The sequence below is a fragment of the Antrostomus carolinensis genome, unplaced genomic scaffold (assembly GCF_000700745.2).
Source record: "Antrostomus carolinensis isolate BGI_N321 unplaced genomic scaffold, ASM70074v2 scaffold837, whole genome shotgun sequence".
NCBI classification, from domain to species: Eukaryota; Metazoa; Chordata; class Aves; order Caprimulgiformes; family Caprimulgidae; genus Antrostomus; species Antrostomus carolinensis.
The window spans coordinates 9,120-26,447 of record NW_010326406.1 but is presented as its reverse complement, the minus strand read 5'-3'; the positions used below and the strand labels follow the sequence as shown (position 1 = coordinate 26,447).

At 33.4% G+C, this 17,328-nt stretch overlaps 1 protein-coding gene across 1 annotated transcript; it reads left to right on the top strand.

Annotated features, from left to right (window-relative positions):
- Positions 1-13,758: 13,758 nt before the first annotated feature.
- On the top strand, positions 13,759-15,058 carry PMCH (pro-melanin concentrating hormone). Its single transcript, XM_010171535.1, has 3 exons — positions 13,759-14,007; positions 14,537-14,738; positions 15,009-15,058. Exons 1-3 carry the CDS (start codon positions 13,759-13,761, stop codon positions 15,056-15,058), a joined length of 501 nt encoding a protein of 166 aa, XP_010169837.1.
- The last annotated feature ends 2,270 nt before the right edge of the window (positions 15,059-17,328 follow it).

Here is a 17,328-nt window from a genome sequence, read left to right as displayed (position 1 = left end):
GAGAGAAGTACTTGTTCTCCAGCATTCAGCCACAGAATAGAGGATCTTTTCAAATCAGTGTAAGGCTGTATTACAGTTGAATTACACTAACCTAATGTTCTCATTAAAAATTAAATGCCAGTAACAAGAACTAATATCCACCATCATCATATTAAATTTCCGCGATAACACATGAAATCTCCAAACTTCAACTGGGAAAGAGCTATTAACGTTGCTGGCAATCCTATTGTATTATACTATCTGCCCCAGTTATGCAGCAGCAGTCAATGAACAGATATACAATTATGTTATAAACTATTTTAGGAACCTTGATGGCAATAGAACAATGTAATAATTGAAACACGGGGCAGTAACACAGAGCCAGTGCTGCAAAACACAAGAGTTGTCTGAGTTAAGCATGTCAACGGTATAACCAGTGATTAAGTCAGAAATGGAGTTAAGTGCTTTGTTGATATAAATCCACTTTTCTTTTTATTCTCTAAACAGGATGAAGTAAATATGATTATTTATCAAGTCTCATTTGCACCAGTTCTTTGTCACCCCTTCCATGAATAGTATTCCTGCTACCGGTAGTCTCTCACTTTCAGAAGCACTTAGCACAAATGTACTTCACATAACAAATTCTTAACAAAAAGTATTTTTATGACTGCATATGTATGTATTTTACACGAAAAGTCACACTTGAACAAGTGTTCTAGTTAAAATGTGATAATTGTATACCTGTGAATGCTTCAGACAGGCCTTATTTTGACTCTCTTATTAAGTGCTTTAACTAACACATTTCACTTCTGGAAGTGACAAATGAACTCCATGAATAAATGACACAAAATCTAGTTATGTTATTTACCTGACTCAGATACCAAATCACCATACACATTAAGAAAGTGATGATTAAAAGGATGAAGTTATAAGATTTAGCTCAAAGCTTGTCTTATTAACTAGCTACAGCTCCAGCTCCTCTTTTAAACTTTTCCATTTATAGTTTAAACTCCTACAGCTGGATTATTACTTATTGCCTTATTATTTTAGAAGGCCAAATTCTCCATAGTGCTGCAAATTCAGAATATTTTCAAGGACTGCAAATATGTTATGTGGTAAACAAATGAATTAATGAAGAATAAATGTGTTCTATAATTTCCTGACTTTTTTAACAAACTTATCCTCCCAAATCCTTTCTATTCTTAATTTATCATTTTAAAATTATCCTCATGTTTGTAACCTCTGTTCCTCATAACTTAAAAACAGATACAGTGTACATAGGCAACTATAAAAAAACCCTGTGTTTCTCCACTAGCCTATAGCTAGAAAAATCTAACCCATATTTTGAGATTTTTGAAGTTAATTTGAAATATGCTAGTTGAATGGCAAGTTACTAGAGCAGAATTCTACAAGCTTTATTATACACATTAAAAAAAAAAAAAGCCAGAAGTTTTCAGGAAACCTTAAAACTACAATGCTTATGAAAATGCAGGGATGCTGTATTGGAGAGAGCACTCCAATTCTGTGTATAAATTATACAGAAATAGCAGAGTATGTTACAGTAATGGAGGAACAATAACAGATATAAAGAAAGATTAAACTGTAAAAGTGAATGAGTTGTTCATAACATATGAAAGCGTACTTTTGCATGTTGTATGCCAGAAAAATATACAAAAATCAAATATAATACCTCTTGCATACCCACCTATGGCAGATGGACAACATTAAAAGTAGACTTCTGGTTGTTACCCTTACAGTTTAAAAATATTGCTTCTATTCTCTTTACTCCAAAGATTTTTGCTTATGTAAAAGATCAAATACTGGTCTCCAATCACACTCTCAGATATGTATGCATGAATCTAATCACTAGTACAGGTATTTTTGTTAACAGAATACATTTCTGAATGACTGAAAATATAGTCAGTCATGCTTAAACATTATTGCTAGGCAGCTACTGTGCAGCTGCAGTTTCTTGCTCTGAGTACAGCCTTTTAGATAGTTCACACAGGACTGCAAAGACTGAAGGATGATCTCTCATTAGTTTTGTGACTATCAAGCACCATATGAAAAACCAAAGCTTTATATAGCAAACCAGAGAAACAAATATATTTCTGCATGTATTTTTTTTTTTTATTTTAGGCATTACAGTTGAATCATTATTTACAAATTAAATGTCCTTCCTAATTTGAAAACTTAAAGGAATAGAAAGTTTGCTATTTACCATATGTGTCTATATGAACCTTTGACTAAACTGACACTTATCAAAGAAAGAACTGATATCTCACCTATTCCCAAGAGCACAGAGCTATCTTCCATGGACTTCCAGAGTTATCTTGCATTTTCAACTCCAAGGACACATGTTCCTCTGCCCAGAGTAGCAAACATCCCTTTTCTCTTTTGCAAATTAGAGTGCTCACAGTTAGAATTAATATTTACATACATATCTGACTCTCTTACTCTTATTTTATTAAAGTAGCCAGCTGTCTCCAAGATCCAGCACTGCTAGACACTTAAAGGTGATGTAATATTACAAAATTTATTACTGACCTTTGACTGCATTACCTGCCTCTTGTCACTCTTTGCCAAGACTAACATGCCTAGCATTTCGGGATTCCAACAAGCTGATAACTAATACTAGTAACTGCTGTTATTAGTATTATAAATAACTTCGCAGAGAAACATTTATATGTCTCCATGTGAATTTTACTCCCAAATACCAAATACTCCGACTCTAGGCCGAGTTCTATTCAGTCATATGCCAACAACACTTTTTTTTAAGCTTGGGACTTTTTAACATGTATGATCAGATATTTCATTGGCTAAGCTAGAAATGTCAAGTCAATGCAAAGATCTCAATGAAACACAGAATACCAGAAGTGTTTTGCATTTACATTCATTCTGCTCTACCTGTGAGCTCTTTTAGACTAACAATAACTAAATATACTGGCTGTTTTTGTCCAAGGAATTCAAGAAAGTTGCATTCAAACTTCTTAATTCTTAAAACAATTGTTCTATAGCAGATGGTATATACCAAATGTATTTAATGACACTACTTATATGTCATGGATTTGACATTTGTGAAAGCATAAGATCCCAGCCTTCCACACATTAAATTTCTTCATGACAGAGACCCACTATGTTTTCACACTATTGTAAATCTAGGCACATACACACAGGTAACAAAACATTTTCATGTGCTGGCTTAGTTCAACATACATCATATTTTTCAAAATAAAGAATGGAATACATAATCAATGTAAATATCTTATCTTTATATTTAAAATTATAATTAAAAATTACTTTGATGTAAAACCAACCTGCTTTCTGTTTTACCCCATTTTCACTGTTCTAGTTCATTATCTGATGGCCAAATTCTGCTGTTTCCTAAACCAGGTACATGTCTAAGTCTAATTACAAGTTTAATTTCATTTATCTCTTTTCCTTGATGAAATGCTTACTGATTTAACAAGCTTCATCTCTAAATGATTACAAAAAGTAACAAGTTCGTGTTTAAAATGGAAAGGAAATGTTATATAAGCTTCTCTTGCTAATTAAAATCAATTCATCATTAAGCACTCCAGCTCTCTCAAAAATACGTAAAGTTAATGACAATACCTAGTAGTATGTAGAGCTTGCCTATTTCTAATGAAAAAATATTTAAAAGACTGCAATTAAGTAGGTCAACAGAAGCATGATTTTGCACAATCAGCATGTGGCAAATACTGCAGGGACTTATTCGATATAATCAATGTCATATGTAACTGTTTAGCTTTTGTACCCATTTTAGCATCCTGATGATAAACAATTTCTTTACCATTCTAGAAATGTTTGCCTATTTATGAAAGAAAATTCAACAACAGGAAAAAAACCACAGATGATTGCAATTGATACATTTTTCCAACATCAAAATACTGTGGTTTTTAAGATTATCTATGACTTAGTCTACAAAAATATTCAAGAGATTATGTAATCAGAAATGATGGTGCAAGGATAGTGCCAAATAAGGACCAATACCATATGTACTCTTAAGTAGCAATTTACTATAAAAATATCATAATAATGGTAAGAAACTTTTTTTTTTCCCCTCCACTTTCAACTTACATATATGAGGAGGCAAATGAACCAGCCTGGTATCTACCCTGGACATCTTCATATCTTACCACACAGTTCTTCACATATTACTCCATGATTGCAATAACATATATATTCAGTTTAGAGACAATATTACATATTATGCATAAAACAGAAATTAAGTCAAATTCAAAAGTCAAACAGATAACATTCATTGTGCAAAACTGTCAAGAAGCGTGGAATTATACCACATGAGTTGACTTGTCTGTGTTTTCTCTGACTTCTGTTTCTATTCATGCTTAACAACCCCATGGAATGTAATAAAAATGCACTTGTTGCGCATTCATCAAATATAAAGAAAAAAATAGCTCTCCACCACTTTCTAGCAATGACTATATAGCTATACATATGGCTTTCCATCATTTGGCACCAATAAATATAATGTTTCCATATTCAAAAGTCTTGTATTACATTTTCTGGAATGTTCTATGGCTTTATTAAACATAAAAATGTAAAATATAACGTAATTACATTTTAAAATTAAAAGTCATTATGAAGTAGAAGTCACAAACACAAATGCTGAGTAAAGGTAATTATTAAAATTGTTCTTACAGAAAGCAGTGATATTGTAAGACAGATATTTTTGACTTGCAGGACAGAATGAACAAGTTCATCACTTGGGTTAAAAATACTTATGCTAAATGTTAAACTCAGATATTTTTTCATTAAGTAAATTAAAAAAATAGTTTTCATTACAAAAAATCAGAAAGAAAACCAGTTCACTCTGATCACTTACAGATCATGTTGTTATTTAACTTGTTTCCACTCACTTTTACATCCTGATAAAGCATTCTTGTTGAATATTCCAAATTCTTTCATAGATGAACTAATAAATCAGGTAGACAATGCAGGTTAAATATACATCTGCTGAAGCAGGAGGTAAAAATTAAAAGAAAGTTAAGATAACAGTATACTAATGTTTAAACCTGATTGTTCCTTGTCTGAAATTGCCATCTATATTTAAAATGATTGTAATTATAGATGGTATATCTGAATAAACAGGTAGTGGCAACCAATTCTTGATCATGACTGCATATTAGTAATATCTTAGAAACTGTAAATGAGTTCAACTCAATTCAATCTTAGCAGTTCAGAAAAATAACTAAAGGCTAAAATGTCATTAAACAGCAATTTTTAAGCATTAAATCTGTGACATTATTAGCAGCTCAGGTTTCCAAAAATTTTGAATTAGGCTTGGGTAAGCCATGGGTAAATGCAATCTGTCTTCCATTTTGGTAAAGAAAAATATTTGTCAAAAACATAGATAAGATTTCAAGACTGTACAATCCCTATATAATACTAATTAAGACAGTGCTGGGTATTTTTTTTTTTTAATTGGCCTGTTATTTTGAAGGGTAAGCTGGTCTGAAGTGTGATACAGTAAAAAAGGGTTCAGTAGATGGTGAGGAACAAAATCTATCACTGAGTTCAGATCCTAAGTAGAACAACACTGGCAAATCACTATATATCCAAAAAGAATCATTATCCATGCAAAATAGCAATGAGTCATCCACCCGAAGCTGTAATCTATATTGGTTCTATTCTTTGTATATATGTACCACTTCCATTTTAAAAAAATTAACATCTTGTGTGCCCTCAGCTGCCTCGTACCCACACGTGTAGCATAAAGAGCAGGGAACCCTTGCTCCATTAAAAGTCACTTACAACTAAATGTCTTTAGCAGGCAAGGCCAGCAAAAAAAAAACAAACAGAGTATGTTATAGGATGCATGCTGATAACATCTCAGAGAATCAGACCTACTGTCAGCAAGTAATTATTCTTTCAATGTGGATCAATGTGGATATAACTATGAATAGCAGACAGCACCCCCAAAATCATGAGACAGATTAATTTCAGCTGCGAACAGTATTTTTATCCAAAACTTAGCATCCAAATGAATGACCAAGTTGAAGTCATAATGTTTGGCAAAAGTCATTGCAGCAGTACCTTTCCCAAAATAGATAGCTGATGTTGCTTATCTTTGGTCAAAATGACCCTTAATATTCAAAATATGAGCTATGCCAAACAAGTGTCAAACACAGGGATATACTAGGTTAACAATTTTAATTTTTTGCTGGGAAATTAACTGAGTCTTACAAAATGTAACTCTGGCTAAGGCAAACCTTTCATGATTCTATATCAACAAAAATAGTTATTGATATTTCACTGACAACAATGCTATCTTCCAAGAAAGACATCCCTGACTAATATAGTATTAGTTTGTAACTAGAATGAGATAATTTAAAAGCAGGTTGGTTTTTCTTCTAACTAAAGTTTTGTGTAATTCTTGATCTTGTGTCATTGATCTTTCTAGACCTTGATGCTCATCGGTCCAGTCGACTGCTGCCACAGTTAAGAATCCTGGCGTCAGTGTTCATAGATTTGTTCAAAGCTTGGTGAAAGCACTGCATAACAACAACAATCTATCCATCTGGACTACCAATAGTAAAGAAGCAGACATCTGCCAGAGTAATTTGGCTGACTCCAACAGACCCTAATTTATGGGAACTACAAGGCATGCTGGCATAGACGTACGTAATATGTCCAGAGACTTATGTGATTTCTCCTGGACAGCTTCCACTGGAATCTCCAATATGACTGCCATTCTGTGCAGTAACTCTTGAAAACTTTTGTAAGTATCTGGCCATACTTTTGACCATCAGTAGCAGCACAGTTTCATCTGCAGACAAAAGAAATACACTGTAGCAACTGTATGATTAACAGCCTGCAACGCCTCTTTCTCAGAGTCTGTAAGACAGATGTTTCCATCATAAACAAAGTTCACACACTTGGGGTGAAAAAGACCTGACTAGCTAATATAACAGAAGCAGGTACAATTTGGCTAGATTGCTGTCATAGATAATAGTCAAGAAAAAGTGTTGCAAGGATACAGTAGTCACTAAATCATAATATCACTCCTAGATCTTGGATAACAATCACAAGCACTGCAATAGTGACCTACTGCTTTAATTAAGAGATCAGAAATATTGCAAGGTTCTGTACAGCACAGTGCTGATATCGTATGAATGGCAGGAGTAAACAGAACATTCAGTATCAAGGACTGGTATGACAAACAAAAGAGAATATCAGGTGTGTCCTTCATAAGTTTTGAATTTCACTTCACAATGACAGAATGAAAAGATATCAGATTCCTCATGCTAGGACTCTGGAGAAGAAACCCAGACCCATGTCTTATGTGAGACAGCTTACCACATGAAAATTATACTAGAGCATTTCCGTGTTCTCTTTAGGCATCACAGGTTCTTGTAAACACCTCTAGCCTTTATGTTAATTTCAAGAATTACTTACAAAATAGCATATCTCAAGCATGTACCTCACATCTAAAGCAGTTTAAAAATACTTTGTGGACTCAAAATGCAATGTTATTGCTTCACAAGAAACAAGATTCTTAAAACCTGAGGCTTATACTCTGTCATAAGGACAAAACATTAGTAGAAACAGCTCAGATGAAAATGCAATTCTTTTTAGAAGGGAACTAATTGTTAAAAACAAACAAACAAAAAAACACAACCCCAAACCGTTCTTTATTAAAAGTAAACAGGTAACAAACAACCAAGTGTTTGGATTTTTACAAAGTAGCAATTTACTGTACATCTGGTCTGTGAAAAGTGGCAGAGTTGGATTCATTCATCTTATAGCCTCATGTGAGCAGTATGTCAACTCTCATCGTGCACAGACTCAGAGGATTCAGCTTTCTCAAAGAATCTGTTCTGATATTACGTGGAACACAAATACACCTTCAGTAGAACTTACAGATAAGACCTGTGACAATATTGGTAATAACATTCCCTTACCTTACCCAGACTTCTTTCACATAAAGTTGCAAATAGAACTGTTCTTCCTCTCAAGTACAAGCCATGGTCAGCCTTAAGACTATCGTGTATCAGCAATAGTATACGTTGCTCTTTAGACGGCTTGATCCACTAATGGTGTCAGTAGCATTGGTCCAGCACTTTCAAGAGGCAATACTTCCAAAGAAATTCTCCTGCCTAAGTGTTAGTTAACACTCACCTCAGCCCTACCAAAACAGTATGAACAATAATGCTGAAAAGTAGAAATCATAGGAACTCTAGCAGACTTGCACTGGATACCTAGGTTCACAGCCTCTCCCAGACAACATGCACTCAAATAAAGTTCAAAATTGCAGTTGCACTTCCTGCTTTTTCCTATAACTTTTCTTGGCTGAATACCTCTCATCTGCCTGCAAAGAAAAGGGTTTCAGTCTTTCCTAGTTGCTTTATTATACTTATAAGGCAGTTCCTGCTGTTGGTTGGCCACAGAAAAATTTACTGTGGCTCATTCACAAATATTTTGTGCAGTAGGGACTTCTCTCAAAAATGCAGATTCTTACATCAAAACAGACTAATTCAAACTCTTTTTACAGAATGTGAACATAAGTGTAAAGATGGATATATAAAATATGATTTGTTTGATAAGGTACAGTTGACTGAAGAGAAACTAAATAGTCTAAAAGACATACACAAAAGCTGGGCACTCTGGCAGACCCAGCAAAACTTTCTAAAGGCAGACTGAAGTTAATAAAGCTTAAAAAATTATGTAAGGATTTCATCTATACACTGAAGTCCAAAGCTATTCCTTGGGTTATGATAATAAGAAACTCCTGCTTACAGATTTGTCTTGAATGTAACAGCAGATGAAAATTTATTTGAATCTGCTGAAATCAAAAGACCAATATTTATCATTCTGCTATTTAATTTTTGCCTAGTAGTCTAGCTTTTATACAGCATGTTCACCATCATCACTGCTTTCTTCTTCATCAAGAAGCTAATATTGCAAGAGGAATTGTCTTTCCTCTTTCCACTTTACTGATGGATTCAGAATCCATTCATAAAGTTACATATGGACTCTTTTGCAAAAGGTTGTTCAGAATAAGAAACTTAGTTGTTAGGAGAGAGTGTTGCTTTCAGAGATTTTGGTTGGGGTTCTTTTGTTTGTTTTTAAACAGTGAAAGGGACAGTTCAATTAATTTAAGCATAGTGTATTGGCAAATTATTCCCATGAGAACAGACCATTTTTTCAGTAGGAAAAACCCTAAGAAACAAAGGACAAAATGACCAATACGCACATCATTATGCTGTGCTAGAAGGTACTATACAGGTGTTACTCAGTTCTGCTGTACAATTCCTTAAGAGATATGTATGTTTCTATGCAGTTCCTTCAAATGTATTTCTGAAATTCCTTTCAAAATAACAAACAGCAGAAAATATTTTAAAGTTTTCCCAACTGTTAAATTTATTTGTAACACAAACAAATGCAACATTTTGTTCTATAAATACACAGACTATAATTCAACAGAGGACTGAAAGGGCTATTCTAGATCTCAGGTAGAAATTCAGTAAAAGTCACCTAGTTTACGAGGATTTATCCCCACCTTTTCCTTGTACGTTCTCCTGCCACATAAACAGATGACTAAGTTCTCCAAATGTATAGAGCTGTGCTCCTGCACAAGTCCAGAGTTGTCCTGTTACAAGCAGCATGGTGCCTACTTCATGCTAAATCAACATGTTGATTCTAGGTGACTACCAATTCAGAGGCTAATTACCTCTGTTATGTCCTGTGAATTGCTGATCAGAAGTTCTTTCCATTAATAGCACAGAGAATCTCAATTTTAACATCTGCTTGTTGGATTAGGGGTGGTGTGGGAGGTGTTTGGAACTAAAACACTTAGGTACTTAAGATAGACAGTTTATATAATGAGTTGCTAAGGTTACTGAAAGACCACCTTCAAGAGAAAGTTCTAGGCCCTGGGTCCAAAATGAGCAAATATACGGGTAAATATAAGTGATACAGCTAATACCCAAGAAGGGTTTGGTATTTCAGATACAACTCAATCTCATTACTTCCTACTGACCAGCTGTAGCTGGCTTCTTGTCAAATGTGCTTACTAGATTCCATTTATATTCTTGTTTGAAGAAACACAACTAACTGGCTAGCCCAAAACCAGTGTAGAAAATCTAGGATTCCTCTTCAACACTTAAGAAGGAGCTGCAGTTCTTAATCAAATAAATAGTTTCTGTAACTTTTTTACCTACATTTGTATCAGTGCTAGACAAAATGCACAATTCAACAGTTAATACCATCAGTCTATTCTTTTTAATCTATCCAGGATCATAAGAAAAAGGATCAGGAAAAAAAGAAAATCTAAGAAATTAAACCAGATTTGACACAATGCACAATGTATATTGTTAACTCTATTGCCAAAATGGATCTCTTAAAAAAATACATGCCACAATTTTTTTTTTTTTAATACAAAAAACCCTAATATATACCTTACTTACCAAAGTAAGAAAATGCTTCATTGTTACTCAAATTACTCAAATGTTTTAAGTGCCCTGGAAATACATATATCGTGCACATAACTCCCTGCTGTTACATTCTGTAGGGATATAAAAGAGTCTGTATTTCATTCTCTGATACTAGAGTATTACACAAATGAACAAGCACGTTATGAAGACTTTGGGTTTGGTTTTAAATCAGTCTTCCAAGGTCTCAGTATGGTTGGCTCTTGGTTCAACTGATAAATATCTTATAAGTGCACACTCAAAAAGGACTGAAATACAGCTGTTTATATAAAAATTTACAAGACTCAAACTAAAAAAAAACCAACAAACCACCACCAACCACAAAAAACCCAAATCATTCCACCTTTTACAATCAGAAGGAGTATGCTACTGGGAAAATTAACACTGACCAGGTATTTTTGTGATCTTTAAAGATTCAGTGAAATGATTTATTAAGGTTGCTTAAATACTCTCTCCTGCATTGCAAAGTTTTTCAATTTTGGTAAGAGTACAAAAAAAATATATTTGGCTTTATATAAGATACACCTGTTTTATTTATCATTCAGTCAATCCTAGGCATTAGGCTCAAACACTTGTACACGGCAATTACACTAGTTACAAGATCAAATAATAAAATCACAATTGTTTCGTGACCCATTCTCAGAAGAATTCAAAATGAGTATGAGAAATTCCAGGCACATGGTCACCTAGATTGTATTTACTCTCATATACCACATCAGATTTCAGATGTTCATATTTCATTGTAACAAGACAAAATGTAGAAGCAGGAAGAGTTTACCAAAATAATTGTTATTGCACTGTAAGCAGCACTAGGTTATTACTATGAAAATAAAAAGTAAATTTGATAAACAATGATAAAAGATAGAAGCTGGTATATTAAAAAAATTTCTATTTTTACTAAAATTGAAAGTTTCAAGATGAAAAGGAAAAAATGTAGACATCAGAGTATTAGGATTCCCAAAGGCACTATGAAGAGATGCATACAGTGCATCGCAAATCTGCAGCTGTACAAATGTTATCTACTGCTCTGAACAAGCAGAAAAGTCACTGAATTTATAGACATATGCTATTGATTTCTTCACAGTCTAATAAGGAGTTTCTAACTAATTATCACTAGAACTAGCTCAGATCTTCAAAAATCCTTGAAAACTAACAGCCAGTTCAAGAAGCACTGGAGGATACTGGAGGCAGTACCCTAAGTTTGCCTGATATTCTTCCATAGACATCAGCTTAAAGACACACTAGACAACCAAACAGACACTGGAGATGGACTTTCCAACTGATTCAGGTAAGTTGTTCTTATTTCAACTGTGCTTTGTGTTAAATGAAAGAGAAGCATTTGAAAGCAAGTCATGTGTGATTATATGCTACACACCTGTGGGTACTACAGCTTTGGATTAGCAGAAGCTCTTGACACATACACAATTGCTGGATGGATAGCTTGTTCCCCAACTCTTAATTCATATACCAACATATAAAGAGCAGCTCCAAAGCACTCCTGCTCTGCTGAACTAAATAAAAAGTACTATTACAGAGCATATGTGGCTTCTGCTTTATGAATTGAAAAAACCTGTAAAAATACTGAATGTGAGGGAAGGATACAAATTAACAAAGAGAGGTTGGATGAGAAGTACAAAACAATATACAATTGACTTTCAAATTGGTCTCTTCTGTAGCCCGGCAATTAAAGTCAAAGAAAAGAAACCACTACACTTGCCCAGAGGCAAGTACAGGCTCTACAGCAAGGAAATGAAAAGAATGAGAAGCAATAATTCTATTTGCTATATGCACTTTCCTCATTTGGGGAAAAGTGGGTATAACCAAAATGTCTTAGTCAAAATCTGCTTAGTCCAGAAGAACATAATTTCCCATTAAACTTCTTACCAAGAAGTTACTTTGCCCAGGCAGTCTGCTTTTCCAGGAAGTTTAGCAGTAAACAGTAATTAAAAATAACACAGTTGCAACAATGCTAGTCAGTTCTTCTACACAACATCCTCAGTCTGTGGTTTAGAGTTGTATTATTGTCTGTTTTCACCAGGAAACATTACTATACTTGCTGTACCTCCCTATGACATCTGTGACTGACATTGAGGTTTTGTAGACTTGTCTAGATTATTAAATATCAATCTTACTTTCTCCTTCATACCACAAGTGGTAAGTACTAGTGACGATCATCAATAATCAGTACAAAAATCACTGTTAGAAATAAAAATTTATATTTTGTTCCTAGTGTATAACAGTACAGAGAAAAAGCAGGAAAAGCAAAATGGAGAGCGAGGGAGGAAAACAAGGGGGAACCAGTACTCTTCCTGCTTAGTCAGTTTCATGATCAATTTCCTAGTGGTTTGCCTTGACTAGCAGGATATTTGGTTCCCTGCACTCACTTAAAGCTTAAAACAAACATGAATTTCAGAGATGGGAACCACTAAGAAGCACACAGCCCCTGAATAGGTGGTTTGTATCACTGACATTAAGAGATTAGCTAAATTTGAGCTTTCTAGATAAAGTTAAAGAAAAAAAAAAAGTTATGTGGAAATTCCTATGTTTCCTTCCACTAGGTAACAGGTAGACTTCAAAGACCTTTTAAATAAAAAAAACCCCTGAAATTTACCTTTCTTTTTACATTCTTAGCAAGCATATCTGACTATATTATATTTGTATCAGGGAAAGGTCCATTTTCAGAAAGAAAATGCAGACAAATATAATTACTTAGGTATTAATAAAGATTTCTAGACATAAACTCTGAATAATGTAACCTGACATAATGGACTTTGAAATATAAAGTAATGATTCCAGCTCTAACACAGTAGCAGGCTAAGTTATTATTAAATTTCATGCTTTTCAACTCTTTAGTGAATCAGTTTTGATCAAAAACTATGATAGATCACCCCTTTACAACAGTCCTGTTATATAGATTAGTTCCTTTTCTTAAATTGCCTTAACTGGAGGTAAGGTTTCAACACAAGTGGACATCACTTTTTCTGTGAACTTTGTTATACTGATCCATCAAAAGGAACTAATCTGTGCTGTTCTAAAAACTTACAAAGAAAAAAAATTATGCTATGCTAAAGAAATGTTTAAGCACTTCTAACCAACAGATGGGATTAGAAGGATTATAGAAAAGGTTACCCCTAATATGAGTCATTCTAAGAGAGTGCACTCATCAGCCACTGAAGTAGTTTCCATTCAATCTGTAAAATATATAAAGTTAGCACAGATGGAGAATATATTAATTTACAACTGGAAAAGCTTTCTTAAAATTAGAATACTGCTTAACTTCGATGCAAGAGTTAAGTAACTAAGAATGTGTATCTCATTATACATGTTAATTCTCTCTCTCTTTCTTTTTTCTCAAGGTTTTCTACTCTCAGTTTCAAAATCTGTGCAAAAGGTAGAAGATGAAGATATGTTGCTAACCACATTAAAGCTAGGAAAAACCCTTCAAAATAGAGATAGAACTGCAAAAAGAGAAGCTATACCCTTGCTGAAGCATTATAAGACTGAAGATAGCAGTGTTTTGGATGAAAAGGATGAGAGAAACATGAAGTTTTTGGTGAGTTTTGAGTTTTACCTTTTGGCTTAATTGTAAAATGGAAATTCTCTTTATAGCCCTACAGAAAACAAGTACAATAATTTAAAGCAATAACCTGGTGAATATACAAAAATATCAGTTTAGCATACTAAAGTCAAGAATAAATTTTCAGCTGTAAGTATCTAATTCCAAGATTTTAAATGTGAAACTTGGACAGCTGAACAAAAAAAAATCTGGTTTTTACAGAACTATACATAGATAAAACTTGTAAGGAAAAAAAGCGTATATTTATGTTTGACTTAGCAGGTCCCTATATGCAGCAACAGGTTTTTAACTTCACCAAATATGACTCATTATTTTATCATGTTCTTTGCCATAAAACCATTTCAGCTAGATATAATGCAGGTCATTCCTTTTAAAATATAATCTTGAAAGATAAAATGGATAAATTGGACTGCTAAGTATGAAGTATAGAAAGTCAAGTACAAACGTGAACACAACTAATTTTAAATCAAGATAAACTGCTACTCTTTGTTTTCCCTTAAAACAGGACTTAGGCTCCAGACATGATTTCTTAAATCACGTTATGCCAAACAACTTAGGTAGAAAGCAACTACCTTATCTTGCACTGAAGGGAGCCATGGCTTTTCCAGCTGACACTGAAATTCAAAATATGGAATCAATACAGGAAAGGGAGACTGGAGATGAAGAAAATTCAGCTAAATTCCCTATAGGAAGAAGGGATTTTGACAGTAAGTATATTTTCATTTTAAAACAAAAAATATTTAATTCTGGTAAAGTACAATGCAATGTATATAGCAATTTGATAAAGGTTCATTTGGAAACTCCATGTCATGTTTGGGATTTCCTAGGGCTGATGAAATCTTGTATTATCAGTTTACATCTACTGTGATTTGGTGCACAGGGGAGGAAGCATTTGTTAAATTAATACTTCTAGAGACCATAAAAGAATTCTAGTTCTTTGATGATTTAAACTTTCAGATTTTTTTTTTCCCCCATAGTGCTCAGGTGTATGCTGGGAAGAGTCTATCGACCTTGTTGGCAAGTCTGAAAACTAATGATCTACACCACCTTCTTTGAAGATTAAACATTTTATTATTAATATGATGTAATCTGAAGTTACTGTGTTTTAGTGCGGCTATACTTATGCATCCAAAAATACTTTCCTTCGCATTGTATAGGGAAACATAATTCATTACCAAAAAATAACATAGCTGTAATTACTAATGATGTTCTGTTATCAAAAAATAAAAGACTTCTGCATAACCCAGACTTCTAAGTATTTGTCTAATATTACACACAATCTATTTCCACTTATTTGAGTATGAAAGGAAGCAACTAATGAATTTCACTCTTTTCTTGCAAAATTTTACAGCTTCTGAACCAGTCAATATACCATGTATGTCAAAACACATACTTATAACTGAAAAAAGTGAGTCAATTTTGCCTGACCAGCAATCAACTTATTCTTGCTTGCAGTTTTGCTGTGTTTTCTTTTTCCACCAATTTTGCTGTCCAGTTCCTTTTGAGAGTTGCTTGAAGTCTTAGGTATTTTAGCATTTTTTTGCAAAGATGGTTCACTTTCCTTATCACAGATTACTTTGTTATTATGGAAATCCATCTGTTCATTCTTGGAGTTCTTGTTTCTTGGCTGACAACTCAGCTTTCCCATGTCTGTATAACTTCTAGTCTGGTGAACATTTTCGGAAATAGTTCCAAGCACTGGTACATCAAGACATGAATTCATACCTTCTGTCACATAAGAATATAAAAAAGCATATGTGAAAAAATAAAAAGTTACCTGGGATTATTCATTCTTTTTCTATCAGAGGACTGTTGTGATTTTTAAAATCAAAACTAGTGCTTTATCAATAAAACAAGACTATTCTCATCATTGCAGTTACATTTGCTATGAGTCCATAATTGTATCGCCAATTTAAAATGACATTGCTCAAAAACATGTAATAGCAACTAACGTAGGGATTTATAACTTTAAGATATTGCAAAAGATTCTTAAAGGGCCTAGAAATTATATACATGATATGGTTTATAGTAGAGTAAAACAAATATTTGAATGGTAAAAATACAAATTTCACTTAGCTTACTTTTGTTAAATAAGAACAAACACTATGTGATGTAAAATATATCAATTTTTTTACCTTGAGATAGCATCAATACTTATTTTTCAAACAGATTTATATCTTCAAAGCATTAGCAGTACAGTTTTAATGCAAAGACATTTAACTGATAACAGCATACACATAGCAATGAGACACGTCTTTTTTTCTTGAAAGCATACTTACACTTGAAGCCTTACTGAAGCCTTGTTTGATAATATTTAAAATATCAACTATCATATTTACTTATTCAATCCTACTACAGCTTACCTGTGAGATATCCCGCTTTTAAATGTTGCTGTGGTGCAGGATGTATGCAGGTTGGAATTTGGCTACTGCTGAGGAAATGCTGAACCTTTATTTCACTCAGCTCATTTTTATATGTACATGCAAACTGAGATTTGATTGAAGATTGCTTCCTCTGCAAATAGCAATCTGGTATTAGGTTTAATTATTTACAAAAGACAACATCTGCAAGACTAGTAAAATAGTAAGTTTCCCCATTCTTCTGTCTTGAAACCTTTTAGATCATGTAAAATACCAGAAAAATGGGTATGCTCAGATAAAAAAAGCTGTCTTTTTTTCTTGAAAGCATATTTATACTTGAGTTTTACTAAATCCTTGTTTGATAATATTTGAAATATCAACTATCATATTTACTTATTCAATCTTACTACAGCTTACTTGTGAGATATCCAGCTGAAGTATTAATTTATAAAGTGTAAAGGCTTTCAAGAATACTAATTATTCTATTTAAGTCCTAAAATAATTTTAAAATTCTTAAATCTCTGAGAAATTTACACATTAAACTTTAAAACTTCAATCTAAGACTTTCTGCCAAAGTTAGTCCCCTCTTTTGATAGACTGCAGGCTGTACCATTTTGAGTAGCTGTCATCGTGATTACAGTCAATTATCATACTTCTACAGGTCAGTCTCTGAGATGTCAGTTCATAAATGCCAAGTATAGGAGGAGTCTCACCACTTAATTTATACATAGAGGAAAGCATAATAGCAACACTGAAAAGGAATGATAGATAATATAAACTAAGTTTCAATATACTTATACCTAAAACTGGAACAGAAAGTATTATTTTAGATCTTTCTTTAGCGAATTTCAGATTTCCCATTTACTCATGAAATAAAATCATTTCCTCATTGAATGCCAGTGTTTAACTCCACATTTGTCAAAACATACCCATATAA